The sequence below is a fragment of the Cololabis saira genome, chromosome 22 (genome assembly GCF_033807715.1).
Source record: "Cololabis saira isolate AMF1-May2022 chromosome 22, fColSai1.1, whole genome shotgun sequence".
In the NCBI taxonomy this organism is placed as follows: Eukaryota; Metazoa; Chordata; class Actinopteri; order Beloniformes; family Belonidae; genus Cololabis; species Cololabis saira.
The window spans coordinates 30,932,748-30,951,016 of record NC_084608.1 but is presented as its reverse complement, the minus strand read 5'-3'; the positions used below and the strand labels follow the sequence as shown (position 1 = coordinate 30,951,016).

The following is an 18,269-nucleotide window of genomic DNA, read 5'->3' as shown; positions in this document are numbered from 1 at the left end:
AGGTACTGAGACTTCACATGGTCCTGTGTTTAAATACTTTTTAAAATGGTGTTAGGAATCTTTTTTATCTTTGAATATCTTAAAGATAAAGGATATGTGTATGGATTTCAGACGCGTGCAGCCCTCTCCTGTAAGTAAAGTGATTGAGGGTGAAGAAGTTGAAATTGTTTAGTCTTATAAATATTTAGGCACTATTATTGACAACAAACTGTCATTTGGAAAAAATTCAGACTCAATATATAAGAAAAGCCAGCAGCGCCTTTTCTGTCTCCGAAAACATTCTAAATTCCAGGTGGATTCTTCCCTGATGACTATGTTTTATCGTTCTTTCATCGAGTCTGTTATCACTTTTTCTTTCATTTGTTGGTTTCAATCCTTGAAGGTCAAAGACAGAAATTTGCTCAATAAGGTTGTCAGTCTAAGCCGGGGGTCGGCAACCCGCGGCTCCAGAGCCGCATGCGGCTCTTTAGCGCCGTCCTAGTGGCTCCTGGAGCTTTTTCAAAAATGTTTGACCTTTTTTCTTTTTTCCTTCCTTTTTTTCTTTTTTTTTCTTTTTCCTTTTTTCTTTTTTCCTTTCTTAATCTCGACATTTCAAATTTTCTCTACATTTCAACTTTTTTCTCGACATTTAGACTTTTTTCTCAAGCTTGTACTTCAACATTAATCTTGACATTTCAATTTTTTTGACGAAATTTTGACTTTTTTCTTGACATTTCGACTTTTTTCTTGACATTTCGACTTTTTTCTCGACATTTAGACTTTTTTCTCGAAGTTTTGACTTTTTTCTCGAAATTTCGACTTTTTTCTCAAGATTGTATTTCAACATTAATCTTGACATTTCAATTTTTTTATCGAAATTTTGACTTTTTTCTTGACATTTCGACTTTTTTCTCGACATTTAGACTTTTTTCTCGAAGTTTTGACTTTTTTCTCGAAATTTCGACTTTTTTCTCAAGATTGTATTTCAACATTAATCTTGACATTTCAATTTTTTTATCGAAATTTTGACTTTTTTCTTGACATTTCGACTTTTTTCTCGACATTTCGACTTTTTTCTCGAAGTGCATAATGAAAAAAAAAATCTTCCCCCAGTTATAACTAATATAGAAACATGCTGCATGTGTTGCCTTCATTCTAAGGCTTATACAAGACTTTTCATTTTTTGCGGCTCCAGACATTTGTTTTTTGTGTTTTTGGTCCAATATGGCTCTTTCAACATTTTGGGTTGCCGACCCCTGGTCTAAGCAGTAAAATCATTGGGTCGGCTCAACAAACTTTACAAGAACTTTATAACAAACAGCTGATCAAGAACTCCATGTTGTCTGATTCTCACATCCCTTAATAAACAGTTTCAGTTTCTACATCAGTTACTGCTTAGACTCCCTTTTGCAAAGACTAACAGATACAAACACTCCTTTGTTCCTCCGCTATTGTTCTTTTAAATGCCGGAAGGAAAAGGTAGTGGGTGAAAAAGCCTTCCCTCTCAAGCTTAGGTCTATACCAGGGGTCGGCAACCCAAAATGTTGAAAGAGCCATATTGGACCAAAAACCCAAAAATCTAACATGCCTGGAGCCGCAAAAAATGAAAAGTCTTGTATAAGCCTTGGAATAAATTTTTTTCATTATGCACTTCGAGAAAAAAAGTCAAGATGTCGAGAAAAAAGTCAAAATTTTGAGAAAAAAGTTGAAATGTCAAGGTTAATGTTGAAGTACAATCTTGAGAAAAAAGTCGAAATGTCGAGAAAAAAGTCGAAATGTTGAGAAAAAAGTCGAAATGTCAAGGAAAATGTCAAAATTTCGAGAAAAAAGTTGAAATGTTGAGAAAAAAGTTGAAATGTTGAGAAAAATGTCAAAATTTCGAGAAAAAATTTGAAATGTCGATATTAAAAAGGAAAGGAAAAAGGAAGAAAAAAAGGAAAAAAGAATAAAAAGGAGAAAAAAAGAAGAAAAAATGGAGAAAAAAGGAAAAAAAAGAGAAAAAATGGGAATAAAGAAGAAAAAAAGGAAAAAAAAAGGTCAAACATTTATGAAAAAGCTCCAGGAGCCACAAGGGTGGCGCTAAAGAGCCGCATGCGGGTTTATTCTCTACTATGATGTGTAACTTATTATGTATATTTTATGTATATTTACCATCGTGTGCTTCTCCTGTCGCGAAACTAATCGCCCCCTTTGGGACAAATAAAGTAATTGATTGATTGATTGATTGAGGTGGTACGAGCTCTAACATATGACCATGTTGTCACATTATTTAGATGCATAAAAAATAACTTAATGAGGGTTTAAATATGAGTATAATATGAGGATACCTAAACTCGGATATAAAACTCCCCGAGTCGAGCTGTGATTGATGATTGTAAGACGGGGCAGAACGATAAAAGATCGCTCGCCTCATCATGTCACGTCTGCTGTAATCAAATCCCATTAATCAAATCTCTTGACAATCATTCCTTCTTGTTCTGTTCCTACTTACAAAAACATAGATATAAGCATTTAAGTTTAGCACTCGCAGGCCGAAGGATAAAAGAGATACAGTGATGATAGAAAGATGAAACATCCGTCTCTATCAGGACAGACTGCATGGTGAACGTCAGGCACACAGATATACATACGATCATAGAAGACAGAGTGTAATCAGGTCACTTTCTGCTCCAACTGGCCGTCACCAGCGCTCCCTCACCTCCTCCTCCTGAATCTAACCAGGTCATTACATCGTGATATTCTGCTGAAAAGCTGCTGTAACTGTAAACACAGGAAACCCAGTCCTCTGAAAGTGCATGTGGCGTACAGTAAGTGTGAGAGAGGCTGACGGTTTTCTCTCCGTCACGCAGGTGAACGACGGGAAAGCAGCGACGGTTGCAGCTGAAAGCATGAAGACAGAACCCGACGGCAAAGCCAAAGGTGAGAGGATTCACGTCTGTTGTCGCTTATCTGTAAACTAACACAACTTAACGTAATTCCAGCCAAAAAAAAACATAAAACCAACTTGGATCTTATTAACGAAAAGCCGGTTTCTTTATCATTTCCTTTGTTCCCTGCAGGTTTCCTTTAATTCTCATGCACGCATTGTTTCTTTTTGTTATGAAAATGCTTCCTTGTTCAGGCATAACAGGCGTGTTTGTGAAAAGCTCTGGCACCCAGTTATAAAACAAGAGAGAGGGATTTTATCACAAAAAAAAACATTTTCTTTTTCTGAATACAAACCTAGATACAGAATCAGTTTAGAAATATTGTTGTGAAACATTTATTCTTTTTAGTTCATTCTTTATTATACCATTTGTGTTAAATGTTTCCCTGGCCTTTCTCTCACTCTTTCTTCATTTTTTATAAGATGTTGTAAAAAGCTTTTGTTGGGTTCAGGCTGTTCAGGCTCTCATTTATCCAAGTATCATTTTGGGTCAGAAAGTTTTGTACTATTTTATTTGATGCGGTTGTATAGTCATTCACATGGATGATGACTTCCATGTTTTAAATGTTTATGACAGTTTTATTATTGTACGCGCCATGATGCCCCACAAGCATCACTCGTGTCGTCCTGCTGTTTCTTTTCTTGTTTTTAAACTAAAAGTTTGTTCTATTATGAGTTATCCCATTAAAGAGCCGCTGATGGAGACCTGCTGTGGAGCTCATGGATAGCTGTATTAGGTCTTAATAGGTGGATTATATAAAAGAGGACTTTAAAGGAGAAATATTACAACACTTTTAGAAGATGACACAATTTCCTGATGTTGAATTAAATATGAAATGTTTTCTTCCTCCACGACACAAAGCCTTAGTTTGACTCAGATTTCCCGGGGAAGTAGCAACGGATGCAGGATAACCTGCTTTCGGACACGACCAGTACTGGAGTTGAAATATATGTTGAAATGTTGCTCAAATAAAAACGGTCCAAATCCTCCCCCTGTAAAACTGCCATCTGCCTTTTCATCCCTTATGTCATTTCATCAATGAATGTGGTTTTACTGCTATTTCAACATTTAGAGTCATCACCAGAAAAACAACACCAGAAAAATAACTTATTTGACAATTTTCTCCTGTTTTAAGTACATTTTCACTTGAAATAAGTAGAAAAATCTGCCAGTGGGACAAGATTTATCTTCTCATGACAAGCAAAAAAATCTTGTTCCACCGGCAGATTTTTCTACTTATTTTAAGTGAAAATCTACTTGAAACAGGTGAAAATTGTTTTTTCCAGTGATGAGTCTTGTTTTAAGTGCAATGAGATTTTTTTTACTAAAATGAGACATTTTAACTAGAAATAAGACAAATATTTTTGTTAAGATTTTGAGTTTTTGCAGTGATCCATTTTACTTATCCTGTGAAGGACAGAGTCATATTGATAAGTTCAGAAAAGTGTATTTTATTGTTGTGTTTTGATGTATTTGATGTAAGCCCAGTGGATATTTAAAGCTTACAGAAGGCTGCATTTAACTGCTGCTATGTCATTCCTGCAGTATTTCTGCAGGTGTTTTGGTCACTGCTATTATTTGTAATATATTATATTATTTGTAATCAGCACAAATTATCTGTCCCCATATGATAAAATCCACCATCCCCCCTGATTTCTTTTTACAACTCGAGTACTGGACACGACTGCATAGATGTTCAACCAGTCAGAGAAATGGACGTGTGGCATGAGACTAGTATCGACATCCAGAACAGTTTGCCAGTAATCACCTAAGGAGGAAAAGTTGTGACCCCTGTAGATGCGACGGGTCAGCAGCAAAACCCGTCTCATGCTGATTCCCCTCCATTAGTTACTTGTGACTGATTTATGGAGTTCTTTTAGAGTTCTTTACAGTTTTATAGTTGATAACTGCCTCAATGTTAATGAGTTCCTTGTGTGAGTCATTAGCAGTTTCTTTTTATTTTTTTTATTCAAGTTTCCTGTTTCCTGTTTTTTTTCCCCAAAACTTGTTGCGTCACTGATTGATTTCCCTCAGAAAGTTTTGCTGATTTTCTTTTTTTTGTGCATCACTCTGATTTGTATTATTTGTTTAATTTCCTCCCTGATGCAGTCCCAGCAGAGCGGGACTTCACACAGCAGCGTCGCAGCGACAGTCTCTCTCTCATCTTAGATTTCATCGGCTAAAATGAACCGTTTAGCTCAGGGATCAGCTACCCGCGGCTCTAGAGCCGCATGCGGCTCTTTAGCGCCGCCCTAGTGGCTCCTGGAGCTTTTAAAAAAATGTTTGACCTTTTTTTCTTTTTTTCCTCTTTTTATATTCTTTTTTCCTTTTCTTTTTTTTTCCTTTTCTTCTCTTTTTTCTTTTTTTTCTTCTTTTTTTCCTTTTTTTCTTTTTTCTTCCTTTTTCCTTTCCTTTTTAATCTCGACATTTCGACTATTTTCTCGAATGTACTTCAACATTAATCTCGACTTTTCGACTTTTTTCTCCACATTTCGACTTTTTTCTCCACATTTCGACTTTTTTCTCGACATTTCAACTTTTTTTTTCGACATTTCGACTTTCGCCATTTGCCTTCATTCTAAGGCTTATACAAGACTTTTCATTTTTCGCGGCTCCAGGCATAGTTGTTTTTTGTGTTTTTGGTCCAATATGGCTCTTTCAACATTTTGGGTTGCCGACCCCTGGTTTAACTGCAATTTGATTGGCCAACACTCAGCACGAAAAGTTTAAAACTACACCGCCATCCAAACCCACAATTCATTTGAAGAACGCTTCACATATCACCGTTAAGGTGAAAGGACAGCAACATTGAGCACGCTCAACGCTCAACCATGGGTGTTTGTGCCGCGCCCTCATCATACCGCAAACAAATAGTCAAAATTCGTCCTTTTTGCTGCACGAGTAGGCTGCATGCTGCCAAACAGTTGCACCCTCATGAATGGGATGACTTTCCTGACGAAAAGTAAAAAATTCCCCAACTTTTGACGAAGGGATCGCCGCTGCTACAACGCAAGCACATGCGTCAGCAAGGTGTAAAGGCTTTGCTGGGATTCAGACTCAGAATGTTGTAAAAGCGTAGTTTTTTTGACACATTCAGATGGTTTTACTAATAAAAATGCTGTTGTTTTGTTCATGAGCGTGTCTTGGGTTTGACTGTCTTGACAGGGCGGGAGCAGTGTAAAGTTCTCTTCCCTTACGAAGCACAAAATGAAGACGAGCTGGCGCTGAAAGAGGGCGACATCATCAATATCATCACCAAGGTGAGAGGCCGTCTGTGTGCTTCGTGTTTGGAGGCGTTCAGGGAAGTTGTTTCTCTCCACAGTCGCCTGGTGCTCAAAACAGGAGGGTGTCGTGGTGCAACCTGCTGGGTTCCTTATGGCCCTGACACACCAAGCCGATTTTCGGCCGTCGCGCCGTCGATGAGCGTCGGTGCGCGTCTGTCGGCCTAGTTTCCCCGGTGTTTCCCGCACGTCGCCACAGGTCGGCCGCTCGTCGGGACCTTTTCAGCCGATTCGACATGTCGAATCGGCGTCGGGACATCGGTCAACAGCTCACTCTCTGATTGGCTGTTCCCAGAATTTCCCAGAATGCTTTTCGTCCTCATTTGCGGACTGAATAAAAAAAAAACATAGCAGACATTTCTTATTTTTTAGTGAATAAAATCAATATTTTGAGTTAGTTTCTGCATAAAAATGCGTTTTGATTACATTTCTAGCGAGAAATATATATTTTACTTTCATAATATTCACTCAGTGAATGTACATAATCACTCACTTTCCCGTTGTTGCAAAGTCTTTTTCAAACCTCGCCAGAATAAAGGCTGATTTATGGTTCTGCGTTACACCAACGCAGAGCCTACAGCGTAGGTTACGCGGCGACGCGCGCCGTACGCCGTACCCTACGCCATAGACTCTGCGTCGATTTAACGCGGAACCATAAATCAGCTCCCGAGCCGGCAGGCAGGCAGAAAATCCCGAAATTATCGGAGCAAATTTCTTAACAGGCGTAGCTACAACTGTTAGATTTCATCTATTAAACCAACATTTATCTTCCTAAATGATTTATTTCAGCCAGCGGTAATTCTCCACAGAGCTGCAGGTGGTTGTGCCGTCTGGTCGCTGCTGTTTTGTATTACACTTGTGTTTTCTCAATAAAACTTTGAAAAAAAAAACAGCGATGTCCTCCTCTTTGAGCCCCTGAATACAGACTACCGCTGCCTGCTGGTATGGAGGGAAATTACCTCTCACGCATGCGCAGAACGTACGTGTTAGTTCGCCGTCTGGTGTCGTATTTGCGGTGTGTCTAGTGAGCCCGACACAGCCCGACACAGGCGACGCGAGGCGACACAGCAGTCGGCCGAAAGTGGGCGACGTCGGGTTGGTGTGTCCCGGGCTTTAGAAAAGCAATTAATTCATGTTATTGACTTGATATTAATTTGACTAATTTAGAATATAAGGTGCCTTGAGATGACTTGTGTTGTCTTTTGGTGCTTTATAAATGAAGCTGAACTGAACTGAATCTCATCTAACATGGAAACGGTGTCTTCCAGGAATGCGCCGATGCAGGCTGGTGGATGGGGGAGATCGGAGGAAGGCAAGGCGTCTTCCCAGACAACTTCGTCAAGCTGTTAGAAGTTGAAAAAGAGGTAATTGTGTCCTCTTGGTGCACATGGAGACACTGCTTCTGGCTGATGTTTGAAACCAGTGGACCAATTGTTTTTTTGTTTTTTCTTCTGACTCCAGAGACCGAAGAAGCCGCCTCCTCCCAGCGCTCCCTCGGCCAAACACACCACAGGTAACAGCTCACTTCTCTGTAATGTTTGTGGTGTTAGAGACACTAGGGGAGACACTGACAATCCAACACAAGAAACCTGTGAACTTTAATCTGTAGAAAAAAAACCTGAAGTTAAGAAGGTTCCTCCTGAGCGGCCCGAACATCTACCCCAAAGAGACCAGGATCGAGGTAAAAATCCAGCCCGCTTTGGCTTTCCTGGGCCTGCTTCCACTTCTTCTCACGTCTTTCTAGCGCTTTTTTCAGCCTCACGAGATTAGATCAGTAAAAACAACAGGAATCCGGCTCCAAATCTGAGGTGCTGCTTCACAGCACAAAGGCAGAGATTAATTTTCTGTCACAGCTGTTGGAGCGCAAGAAGCAGAAATATCAGACGTAGCATATTTCCTCCTCCTTTGTGTGCAGAGCAACAAAGCGCCAACCTTGAAAGCATGTCAACATCTGTCTGCATGCAGCAGGAAGTTATGGGCACTGCGGTCTAAACCTTGACGGAGACGGGCACCGCCTGACTTTATAGAACAGCTTTAAGTAGCAAAGCTTTTCTTTCTAACTATGTTTTGTAACCTGAAATAAAAGGATGCACTTTTATTTCCTTAAGGAGAATAAACAAATATGCACAAAGGAAAAAGTAGAGAATGTTTCCTGGAAGATGAAGCTTAAATTCAGGACCACAAGTTTAAGAAAATGCTAAAAAAAAAAAACCCAAAGAGATTCATGAGTAAATCAGGTGTAAAGGGATTAAATCAAATGGATGACACAATATGTAAGATGTGGATTTCATTTCTCATTAGGGATAAATAAAGTATTTTGGAATAACAAAAATTTTGAGACTGCTTGTCTGAAGAGTGCACTTTAAGACTGAGTAATTGTATCTAATTTGTTGGCCTTCCCACCATAAAAAGGTAAAATCTGACTTGTTTGAAAGATAGTATTTAGGCCGACCCTGCACCTGGACCGTGTTACGCTTCACAAAGACTATACAAAGAAATACTTCTGTGGTTGAGATAAAACCCACAGGGCGTGTGCAGTTGATACTAAAATCTTTGAAATGGTTCTTCCAGTGAGCGAATGTTTACATCTTGAGAGGAAAACCTACTTTTGAAGATTTTTTTTTTGTTTCAGTGAAAATGTAGCAACTGACTTCTATTTATGTTGGAAATTATTCCCTGTTTGGAAACTAAAACCCGATCTGAAGCTTCGATTGAGCAACAGCTGGGGATGGAAGTTCATTTAGGATCTGACTCCAGTTCATAAATCCCTGAGCTGCATTTAATCCTGGCAAAGATGGAAGTTTGTTGTTGGTTAGTAGGTGTTGTCGGTACCAGGTGTTAGGAGTACCAGGTGTGTGAGTACCAGGTATTTTGGGTACCAGGTGTTGTGACTAGCAGGTTTTGAGTACCAGGTGTTGTGAGTACCAGGTGTTGTGAGTACCAGGTGTTGTGAGTACCAGGTGTTGTGAATACCAGGTATTTTGGGTACCAGGTGTTATGACTAGCAGGTGTTGAGAACCAGATGTTGTGGGTACCAGATGTTGTGGGTAGCAGGTGTTGTGAGCAGGGCCGCCGCAAGGGATGTGCGAACCGTGTGACCGCACGGGGCCTCGCGCCATGGGCTGTTTTTTTTTTTTTTTTTTTTTTTTTTTTTTTCAATTTAATTTTTTTTTTTCGTTTTTTTTTTTTTCCCTTATAAATATCAACAGTCACGTTCCATTACAGACCTAAATGTGTACTAGTCTGTGCATATCAATAAATATATGTGCAATGATGCGCGTGTCTGTTGTTCAACACAACTGATCAGACCAAGCGCAGACACAAGGTGCTCTGATCCAGACGGGTGGAGTTGGAACAAACTGTCACACAATGTCGAGAGAACGAGACAGATTCAGGAAATTTCCATCAGGGGATGAAAAAAGAAAAAAATGAAAGAAAATGGAAGAGTTTAATGCCTCTCTGAAAGGCACGTTTGATAAATTTGTTACAAAAATCACCGATCCGACCGGGTCTCAAGCAGCCGTGGGGCCCCGCGTCGGGGCAAGAGATGATGATGAGGCAGGGGAAGGTATCCAGTATTTTGCTAATTGGAAAGTTAAAATTGCGCATATAAACACCCGATCCGACCCGAAAAACCCAAAAATTTTGCCAGGGCCCCCCCCCGACCATTTCGCACAGGGCCTCGCAAATCTCCCAGATGGCTCTGGTTGTGAGTACCAGGTGTTATGAGTACCAGGTGTTGGGAGTACCAGGTGTTGTGGGTACCAGGTGTTGTGAGTACCAGATGTTGTGGGTACCAGGTGTTATGAGTACCAGGTGTTGTGGGTACCAGGTGTTATGAGTACCAGGTGTTATGAGTACCAGGTGTTGTGAGTACCAGGTGTTATGAGTACCAGGTGTTATGAGTACCAGGTGTTATGAGTACCAGGTGTTGTGGGCACCAGGTGTTATGAGTACCAGGTGTTGTGGGTACCAGGTGTTGTGGGTACCAGGTGTTGTGGGTACTAGTTGAGGGGTGGAGTCTACTCAACTGGCCCCACCCCCTAAAAGATCAGCTCCTATTATCAGAGATCTCAAAACATATTGATTTTCATTTTGTATATCCGTGGTATTCTAACTAAACCACGTTGGAGGAATTTCAACACCTCAGGAAACAGTGGGAACTTTTGAATTAAGGGGATAATATGTATTTTGATCCTAAACAAGTTTAATCCGGTTAGAGCTGACTCAGTGTCTTGGAATTTAAAACAGGTTTCAGATTTTTATAGGAATATATTAGACAGTTTTATTAAAAGCAGACCAACTGTATGAGGAACTATGACACATTTCATTGCTAGGCTTGTGTTTCTTAGGAAGCGGTTATAAATAATACAAAGATAAAAACTGCTTCCACTGTGATTTTGACTTTTCCTCTAATGGCGTTCGACCTTTCCTCTTCATTCTTTAAATCTGCTATGTCTTTATTCCTCCTCCAAGGTCAACTTTAGCTCAGTGTTGCTGCTGCAGCTGCTTCTCTTCTAACGATGCATGTGACTCATCTGTTAAAGCGGTTCTTGGGGGGGTTCAAGTTTTCTTTTGGCGCTATGAATTTGTATATGTTTGTGTAGGTGAAGAGGTCAAGGTTGGAGAGATCCCAAAGCCCTCCCTCCCAACTCTCCTCCCCAAGAAACCCCTTCCCCCTAAGTCAAGCTCCTCCTCTTCCTCCCACCCCCCGCGGCGTCCTGAGAGACCACCCCCGCTAGCGTCAGTACACACACACACACACACACACTCACGCTGCCTGAAAACGTCCGTACATCCTCGGGGGTACCGCCTCTAACGCTGTTGTATGGTTTACCTGCTCAGGAGTGAGAGCCCCAAGTCTGAAGGCGGGGCTACGACACCAGACTCTTCCTCTGACAGGTCTCAGAACCCCGGTGAGTCTGACTGACCGGTCGCTGAGAGTCAGAGCTCTCTCTCTCCCGTCTGCAAGGATATGAAAGCTTGATGCGTTTGCTTGTTTGTGTGTATGTTTTGCAGACTTGGACCTGGATGCGGTCGTCACGTCGACAGAGAAGCTGAGTCACCCGACGGCGATGCGGCCGAGAGTCACAGACCGCCGGCCGCGCTCACAACTCATCACACCGGTGAGTGTTTCCACACGATCCCACACAAAACTCCCTAAAACATGTGACAAAACAGTCTGGAGCAGGGGTCGGCAACCCGCGGCTCCAGAGCCGCCCTAGTGGCTCCTGGAGCTTTTTCAAAAATGTTTGACCTTTTTTCTCTTTTTTTCTTCCTTTTTCCTTTCCTTTTTAATCTCGATGTTTTTACTTTTTTCTCGACATTTTGACTTTTTTTTTCGAAATTTTGACTTTTTTCTCAACATTTCGACTTTTTTCTTGAGATTGTACTTCAACATTAATCTCGACATTTCAACTTTTTTCTCGAAATTTTGACTTTTTTCTCAACATTTCGACTTTTTCTCGACATTTCGACTTTTTTCTCAAGATTGTACCTCAACATTAATCTTGACATTTCGACTTTTTTCTCGACATTTCGACTTTTTTCTCGACATTTCGACTTTTTTCTCAAGATTGTACCTCAACATTAATCTTGACATTTCGACTTTTTTCTCGACATTTCGACTTTTTTCTCGACATTTCGACTTTTTTCTCAAGATTGTACCTCAACATTAATCTTGACATTTCGACTTTTTTCTCAACATTTCGACTTTTTTCTCGAAAATCAGGACTTTTTTTCCTCGACATTTCGACTTTTTTCTCGAAATCTGGACTTTTTTTCCTCAACATTTCGACTTTTTTCTCAACATTTCGACTTTTTTCTCAAGATTGTACCTCAATATTATTCTTGACATTTCAACTTTTTTCTCGACATTTTGACTTTTTTTTTCTCGAAATTTTGACTTTTTTCTCGACATTTCGACTTTTTTCTTGAAATTTAGATTTTTTTCTCGACATTTCGACTTTTTTCTCAACATTTCGACTTTTTTCTCGAAATCTGGACTTTTTCTCCTCGACATTTCAACTTTTTTCTCGACATTTCGACTTTTTTCTCGACATTTCGACTTTTTTCTGGACATTTCGGCTTTTTTCTCAAGATTGTACCTCAACATTAATCTTGACATTTCGACTTTTTTCTCAACATTTCGACTTTTTTCTGGACATTTCGACTTTTTTCTCAAGATTGTACCTCAACATTAATCTTGACATTTCGACTTTTTTCTTGACATTTCGACTTTTTTCTCAAAGTGCATAATAATTCCCCCAGTTATAACTAATATGCAGCATGTGTTGCCTTCATTCTAAGGCTTATACAAGACTTTTCATTTTTTGCGGCTCCAGACACATTTGTTTTATGTGTTTTTGGTCCAATACGGCTCTTTCAACATTTTAGGTTGCCGACCCCTGGTCTGGAGAAACCAAACAGCCGCTCTGAGGGCTGAAATAAAAACACACAAATAAACTTCAGTCCTTACAAATTATTATCTTTTTTTTCTTTTTTAGAAACAGATATTAAATAGCTTATGAAATATAAAGTAATAGTTCTCAGCTTTTGTGAGTGTTCCCTAATTCAACTTGAGAAGAGGGAAGGTGGGGATTGAACCAGCAACCCTCCAACTGAAGGAACACCTACTTTACCTGCCTCAGTGCTTCAGTTTCCACCTTCATTTTTCCAGTTTTGGATTATTTGTCTTTCCAAATTATTTTTATTGGTAGGTAACTTTTGCAGATTTTTTTTACTACTCTTTGAGTTTAAATCTATAATTCAGGAAATGATTGACACATCATGAAAGTAGTTCACTAAACTCCGTCTCCAGGAACTACCCCAGGAAAATGCTGCATGTAGTAATGCCACGTCTGACCACATGGGGGCATACAGGTCCGTTGACAAGTGGGGACGCGTCTTGTTGTATCACTAATTACTGATGTTTACTGATAATACATGAACCTTCAGAACTGCTACATGGCTTTAACCCTCTGGAGCCGATGGCGCAAACAAATCACATGATTCATTTACAAGGATGTGAAAACGAAACACGGCCTCTCCAAGTCTCTGTTTTAACTTCTGTCAAAAGTGCAGACTTCAAACTACGTGCCAGTTTATCAATCATGTTGTTAGGTTGGATAAAACCAGAGTTATGATTAATAATACACAGCATTTTTTCTTCTTTTCTTCTTTTTTCCCTTCATATTGGCATTAAGTTTGGTGCAGGAAGAAAGATAGAATCGGCTGTTCTCGTGCTGGCAACCAAAAATAAAATTAGCACAATACCCCTCTCCTACTGGTGGAAAAATGTGCCACATCAAGCAATCAGAAAATGATATGGGAGTAAAAGAGACAGCGATAGCGAGTTTTGAGACGCCGCCACCAGGCGGATAAAAGGAGGAAAGACATCTGGAGGTGTCAGGACTGTGATTTGAACTTCTGTCTTGTGTTGGACAGGAAGTATTTGTCTAGTGGCTCAAATAGTTTGTGTGGCAATTTTATTTTAACACCCGATTTTTTAACCTGAAATCCAAAAAACATGTGAGAGATTGCCTCCATTTTAATGTATAAAGTGTATATAACTTTGCTAAATTTGAAGATAATGTTTTGCTCAAGATATCAACATGTTTGTCGTTTTCACAGTTAAAATAAATCTGTTTTTCCTTCTCTGTTTTTAAGCTTTTGGTTTAAGGTCTAATATGTAAATATAGTTCGTCAAAATGAATAAAATAACTGTCAATTAACACAGGTAAGGCTGTGCTGAAAATAATGTTACCTAAGAGGACAAGATAAGCAGATTTAAGGTGAAATACAGACCTGAATTCAACAGTAGTCCAAAACGGGGAATTACACCCACGACTCAGACTGTTAAAGCTCTTTTTGTTTAAGAACCCCTTATGAAAAGCTCATTCTCCTTTGCATAGCCAAACTTGAGGGGTGAAACCATAGCTGGCTAATTTCACTTCTTCTTTTTCTTTTGTCATGTTAAAACTGTCACATCAATTCCCCTTGTTAAGGACATCTGGTTAAAAATTGTGTATATGAGTGGTATAAGTCATAAAATTGCTGGAAACCACAAATGGAGAATGTTTCAGGTGTGGATTTTGATTAAGGATGAAGCTTTTATCAAACATGTAACTGTGCTTGATGGGTTGAAGGAACACTGACCCCGTGTGGTCAGAGGTGGAATTGCTGCACTGAGTGACTTTACAGGTCTACCTCTAAATCAGCACTTTGATTAACACTTCGCTTGGTTTCCTTTACTCTTACAGACATTTGTTTTCAGTATTTACATTAAGATAACTATTTCTGGGCTTGATGACAGACATAAATGTAAATTACAGCAACAGTACACCCCCATTTGATATTCCCCAGCACTTAACAAAGCTTTTTTTCCCCCTCCCCTCCTGCAGTCCTCTCTGTCTGGCACAGAAGTGGACTTCCCATCAGCGGAGGACAGGAAGGAGAAGGAAAGAGGCAAAGATGAGCACAACTCCGTGCCACACAGACCTGTGGAGATTTCCCAGAGGAAAGGAGTTCCCACCGTCAGTGTACGACCACTTTACATTTCCTCGCATCGTTCATTCTCGTCAGCAGATGGCACCACACTACCGTTATACAGGACTGTCTCAGAAAATTACTATATTGTGATTTTCTGTAATGCAATTACAAAAAACAAAAATGTCATACATTCTGGATTCATTACAAATCAACTGAAATATTGCAAGCCTTTTATTATTTTAATATTGCTGATCATGCTTACAGCTTAAGAAAACTCAAATATCCTATCTCAGAAAATTTGAATATTCTGGGAATCTTAATCTTAAACTGTAAGCCATAATCAGCAATATTAAAATAATAAAAGGCTTGCAATATTTCAGTTGATTTGTAATGAATCCAGAATGTATGACATTTTTTATTTTTTTTTAATTCCATTACAGAAAATAACGAACTTTATCACAATATTCAAATTTTCTGAGACAGTCCTGTATGTTAAAGAGCCAAGTTAAACGGTTCATTTTTACAACTCTGGGAAACCTTAGATGGTACATTTGTGTACTTTTTCAGTGTTCTGCAAAATTTTTTGGTGTAGTTTTTTTCGTTTAATTATTTATTCAAACAGGTTAAAACAAAAACGAAAAAATAATCAGAATACATAAGCAAAACAAAGCAAATTAAAGAGACAAATCTATATATAGATAAATATTTCCTGTTTGAAAGGGTGTAGGATGAAGTTTCAAAAAACTTTTCTAGTCCTACCCGTCCTAATGTTCTGTTTTTACCATTTCTTCATTTCACAGAACTTCTAAAAGAAAAGCATAAAACAAAAGAAAAAGTGGTTCAGCTGAGCAAGGCACTTTGGTAGTTAGGACATTTAAAGGCGTTACATGTCACACAATTATATGTTATACAAGAATTTTGAACAATATCTGTTCTTGTCTCAGGACAACTTTGCTGAAATGTTTTGATCCACTTCAGATACCGACTACTGTATTTAGGTGACACTTCTGGGTTGCAGTCTAGTTTTAATTTTTAATTTTTACATCAAATCAGTAGAAGTCTAGCTTTGAGTAACTGTACAGAGAAACTATAGGAATGAACTTACAGATATGATCTGTTTCTATCAGGTATCTGATATCAAAGCACCGCTGCCCAAGCCCTCAGTCCTGACCCCGCCGAACTCCAGCCATCGACCCGTGTCCCCGTCTTCGTCTTCGGGTCTGAGCCCGTCCCCCGAGCTCCGGCACTCCCCACAAACCCCTCTGTCTCTGGAGGAACTCAGGAACCAGCTGAGAGACTTGAGGGCCTCCATAGACCTGCTAAAGAGCCAGCACCGGTGAGACGTGGACTGTCGTAGCCGCTGCGTGTTAGTTGGTTGTCATGGCTACGCCCGAGCACTAACTCTTCCTGTTTGTTAATTCCAGGCAAGAGATGAAGCAGCTGGCCAACGCGCTTGATGAGGAGAAGAAGATGCGAATTAGTTTACAGGTGAGACCACGAGGTTGAATATCCACTTAAAAGCTCTTTTCAACATAGTTCAATATTACTATCAATGCATATATTAAATACAGTGGCGTCAATTCAGTGGAAGCTAAGGTATGGCAAGGTTACGAGTCACAGAACTAGAGTATCAATCAACACGTCCAGCAAATACTCATCACAGAAGTCTGCTATGTAGCTGATCTGTGTGGTCAAGAAAATTGGAACTTTTTCAAATACGGTCTCGCTCACTGCAAAAACTCAAAATCTTACCAGGAATATTGGTCTTATTTCTAGTTAAAATGTCTAATTTTTAGTCAAAAAATCTCATTACACTTAAAACAAGAGTCATCGCCAGAAAAATAACTTGTTATTTGACCATTTTCACCTGTTTCAAGTAAATTTTCACTTGAAATAAGTAGAAAAATCTGCCAGTGGGACAAGATTTATCTTCTCATTACAAGCAAAATAAATCTTGTTCCACTGGCAGATTTTTCCACTTATTTTAAGTGAAGATCTACTTGAAACAGGTGAAAATGGTTGTTCTTTCCAGTGATGAGTCTTGTTTTAAGTGTAATGAGATTTTTTTTACTAAAATGAGACATTTTAACTAGAAATAAGACAAATATTCTTGTTAGGATTGTTTTTGTGTTTGGAGAGTTTTTGCAGTGTAAAATAACTAGTGAAATCGATCATGTTGTTCTGATTTGCATTTGTAGTTATTCTATATGTATTAAGTAATAGAATAATCAATACAAATAGACACAGAGTAATTCCATAAATGTATTTAGAAAACAAACATTTACATTTTCCCTTGAAGCCAAGGTGTGGTGGCTGCCATACCTTGCCATACCCAATTGACGTCCCTGATTAAATACACAAATACTAAACAGATATCTGAGTAACCTTGTTGAAAATATCGGTAAAAATAACCTTTACTTTGGTTTTACAGGTAGAAGTTGAGCACATAAAGAAGAGCCTGTCCAAATGAGGACGAAAGCATCTTCATCAGCCGCTCTAATGACGTCTGAGGCCGCCATTTGAAAACGTTGTCACTGTTGATTTTGACACTTCTGCCAAAACAATGTTTGTGCCAAATGATCAACACGATCAGCGACAGTTTAGCACCGTGGATTTCGCCACCCCGACCCCCTTCCCCCGCCCTCGATGCCGCCTTATCCCGTCTTTACTTTTTCATTTCTCTTCTAAAGAAGCTTCTCTGTTCAGTTTACTGCTATCTTGTTGGAGCTTGCTGTGCCACTGGTACTGACTGACCGCGGCTCGTCGCTGCGCGTTGTTGATGGTAACAGAACAAGGATACAGAGCCGCCGCCGCCGCCGTCGTGGCCACCTCGCTGGTACTTTACGGTTGTGAGAGCGAAGGAAAACCTCTGTAGCCCGGTCGGTTGAGATGACCTCTGTGCTGTTCTGCGTCCACTCTGCGGCCTTCACCTTTTATCGGTGTGTGTGTGTGTGTGTATGAATGTTTGTTTTCCTACCATGTCAGGACTATAGGTGGAAACGGTCAAAGTGGGGACATTATTAAAAGAAAACAACAGCGTCTCCATTGTTGGGGTTTTCTTGGGAACTGAACCTGTTTTCTGGGAAAGGATCTAGAATCTGAATAAAAATGATGATAATGAGATAAATTTACCCTCCATAATCAGTCCTTGAGAGACTCTAACAGCCTTTTACTCCTACCATAAACTGGAAACGTCCCGTTTACCATACATCCCTTTGCAAAACTGACTTCCAAAGTTGGTTTCCTCTGCTGAATCGTGACTTGAAAACATTTCACTCCAGGTATTCTTTTTTTAAACACATAAAAGCAACTATTAAGTGGTTCATTTTCACTTTTTATTGGTTTACCACTGCACATGCTGCATTGTGCAACCTACATCCTGATGCACCTGTGACACAAGGGGGCATCGTGGTACAGGCTGTACACACCGCTGCTGACGTCTTAGCAAAGATTAAGCAGATCCACGTTGTACGATGTGGCTCGGATTGATTTTATAAGACTGAAAGAACCCGGCCTAAGCAAGTGCAGGACACAGACAACCCACTGCACAACCTCAGCAACAAATACTACAAATCAGACAAGGTAGACTTGC

At 39.7% G+C, this 18,269-nt stretch overlaps 1 protein-coding gene across 1 annotated transcript in view; it reads left to right on the top strand.

Annotated features, from left to right (window-relative positions):
* Positions 1–18,009, top strand: part of sh3kbp1 (SH3-domain kinase binding protein 1) — a 108,991-nt gene extending 90,982 nt beyond the window's left edge. The window contains exons 8-19 of the mRNA XM_061713115.1: positions 2,829–2,898; positions 6,072–6,166; positions 7,456–7,551; positions 7,649–7,700; positions 7,797–7,868; positions 10,795–10,930; positions 11,033–11,103; positions 11,207–11,313; positions 14,590–14,727; positions 15,805–16,013; positions 16,102–16,165; positions 17,109–18,009. Of these exons, the coding sequence (XP_061569099.1) occupies positions 2,829–2,898; positions 6,072–6,166; positions 7,456–7,551; positions 7,649–7,700; positions 7,797–7,868; positions 10,795–10,930; positions 11,033–11,103; positions 11,207–11,313; positions 14,590–14,727; positions 15,805–16,013; positions 16,102–16,165; positions 17,109–17,147 (1,149 nt within the window). The 3' untranslated portion in view covers positions 17,148–18,009. The remainder of the gene's footprint in view (positions 1–2,828; positions 2,899–6,071; positions 6,167–7,455; positions 7,552–7,648; positions 7,701–7,796; positions 7,869–10,794; positions 10,931–11,032; positions 11,104–11,206; positions 11,314–14,589; positions 14,728–15,804; positions 16,014–16,101; positions 16,166–17,108) is intronic.
* Positions 18,010–18,269: the final 260 nt, after the last annotated feature.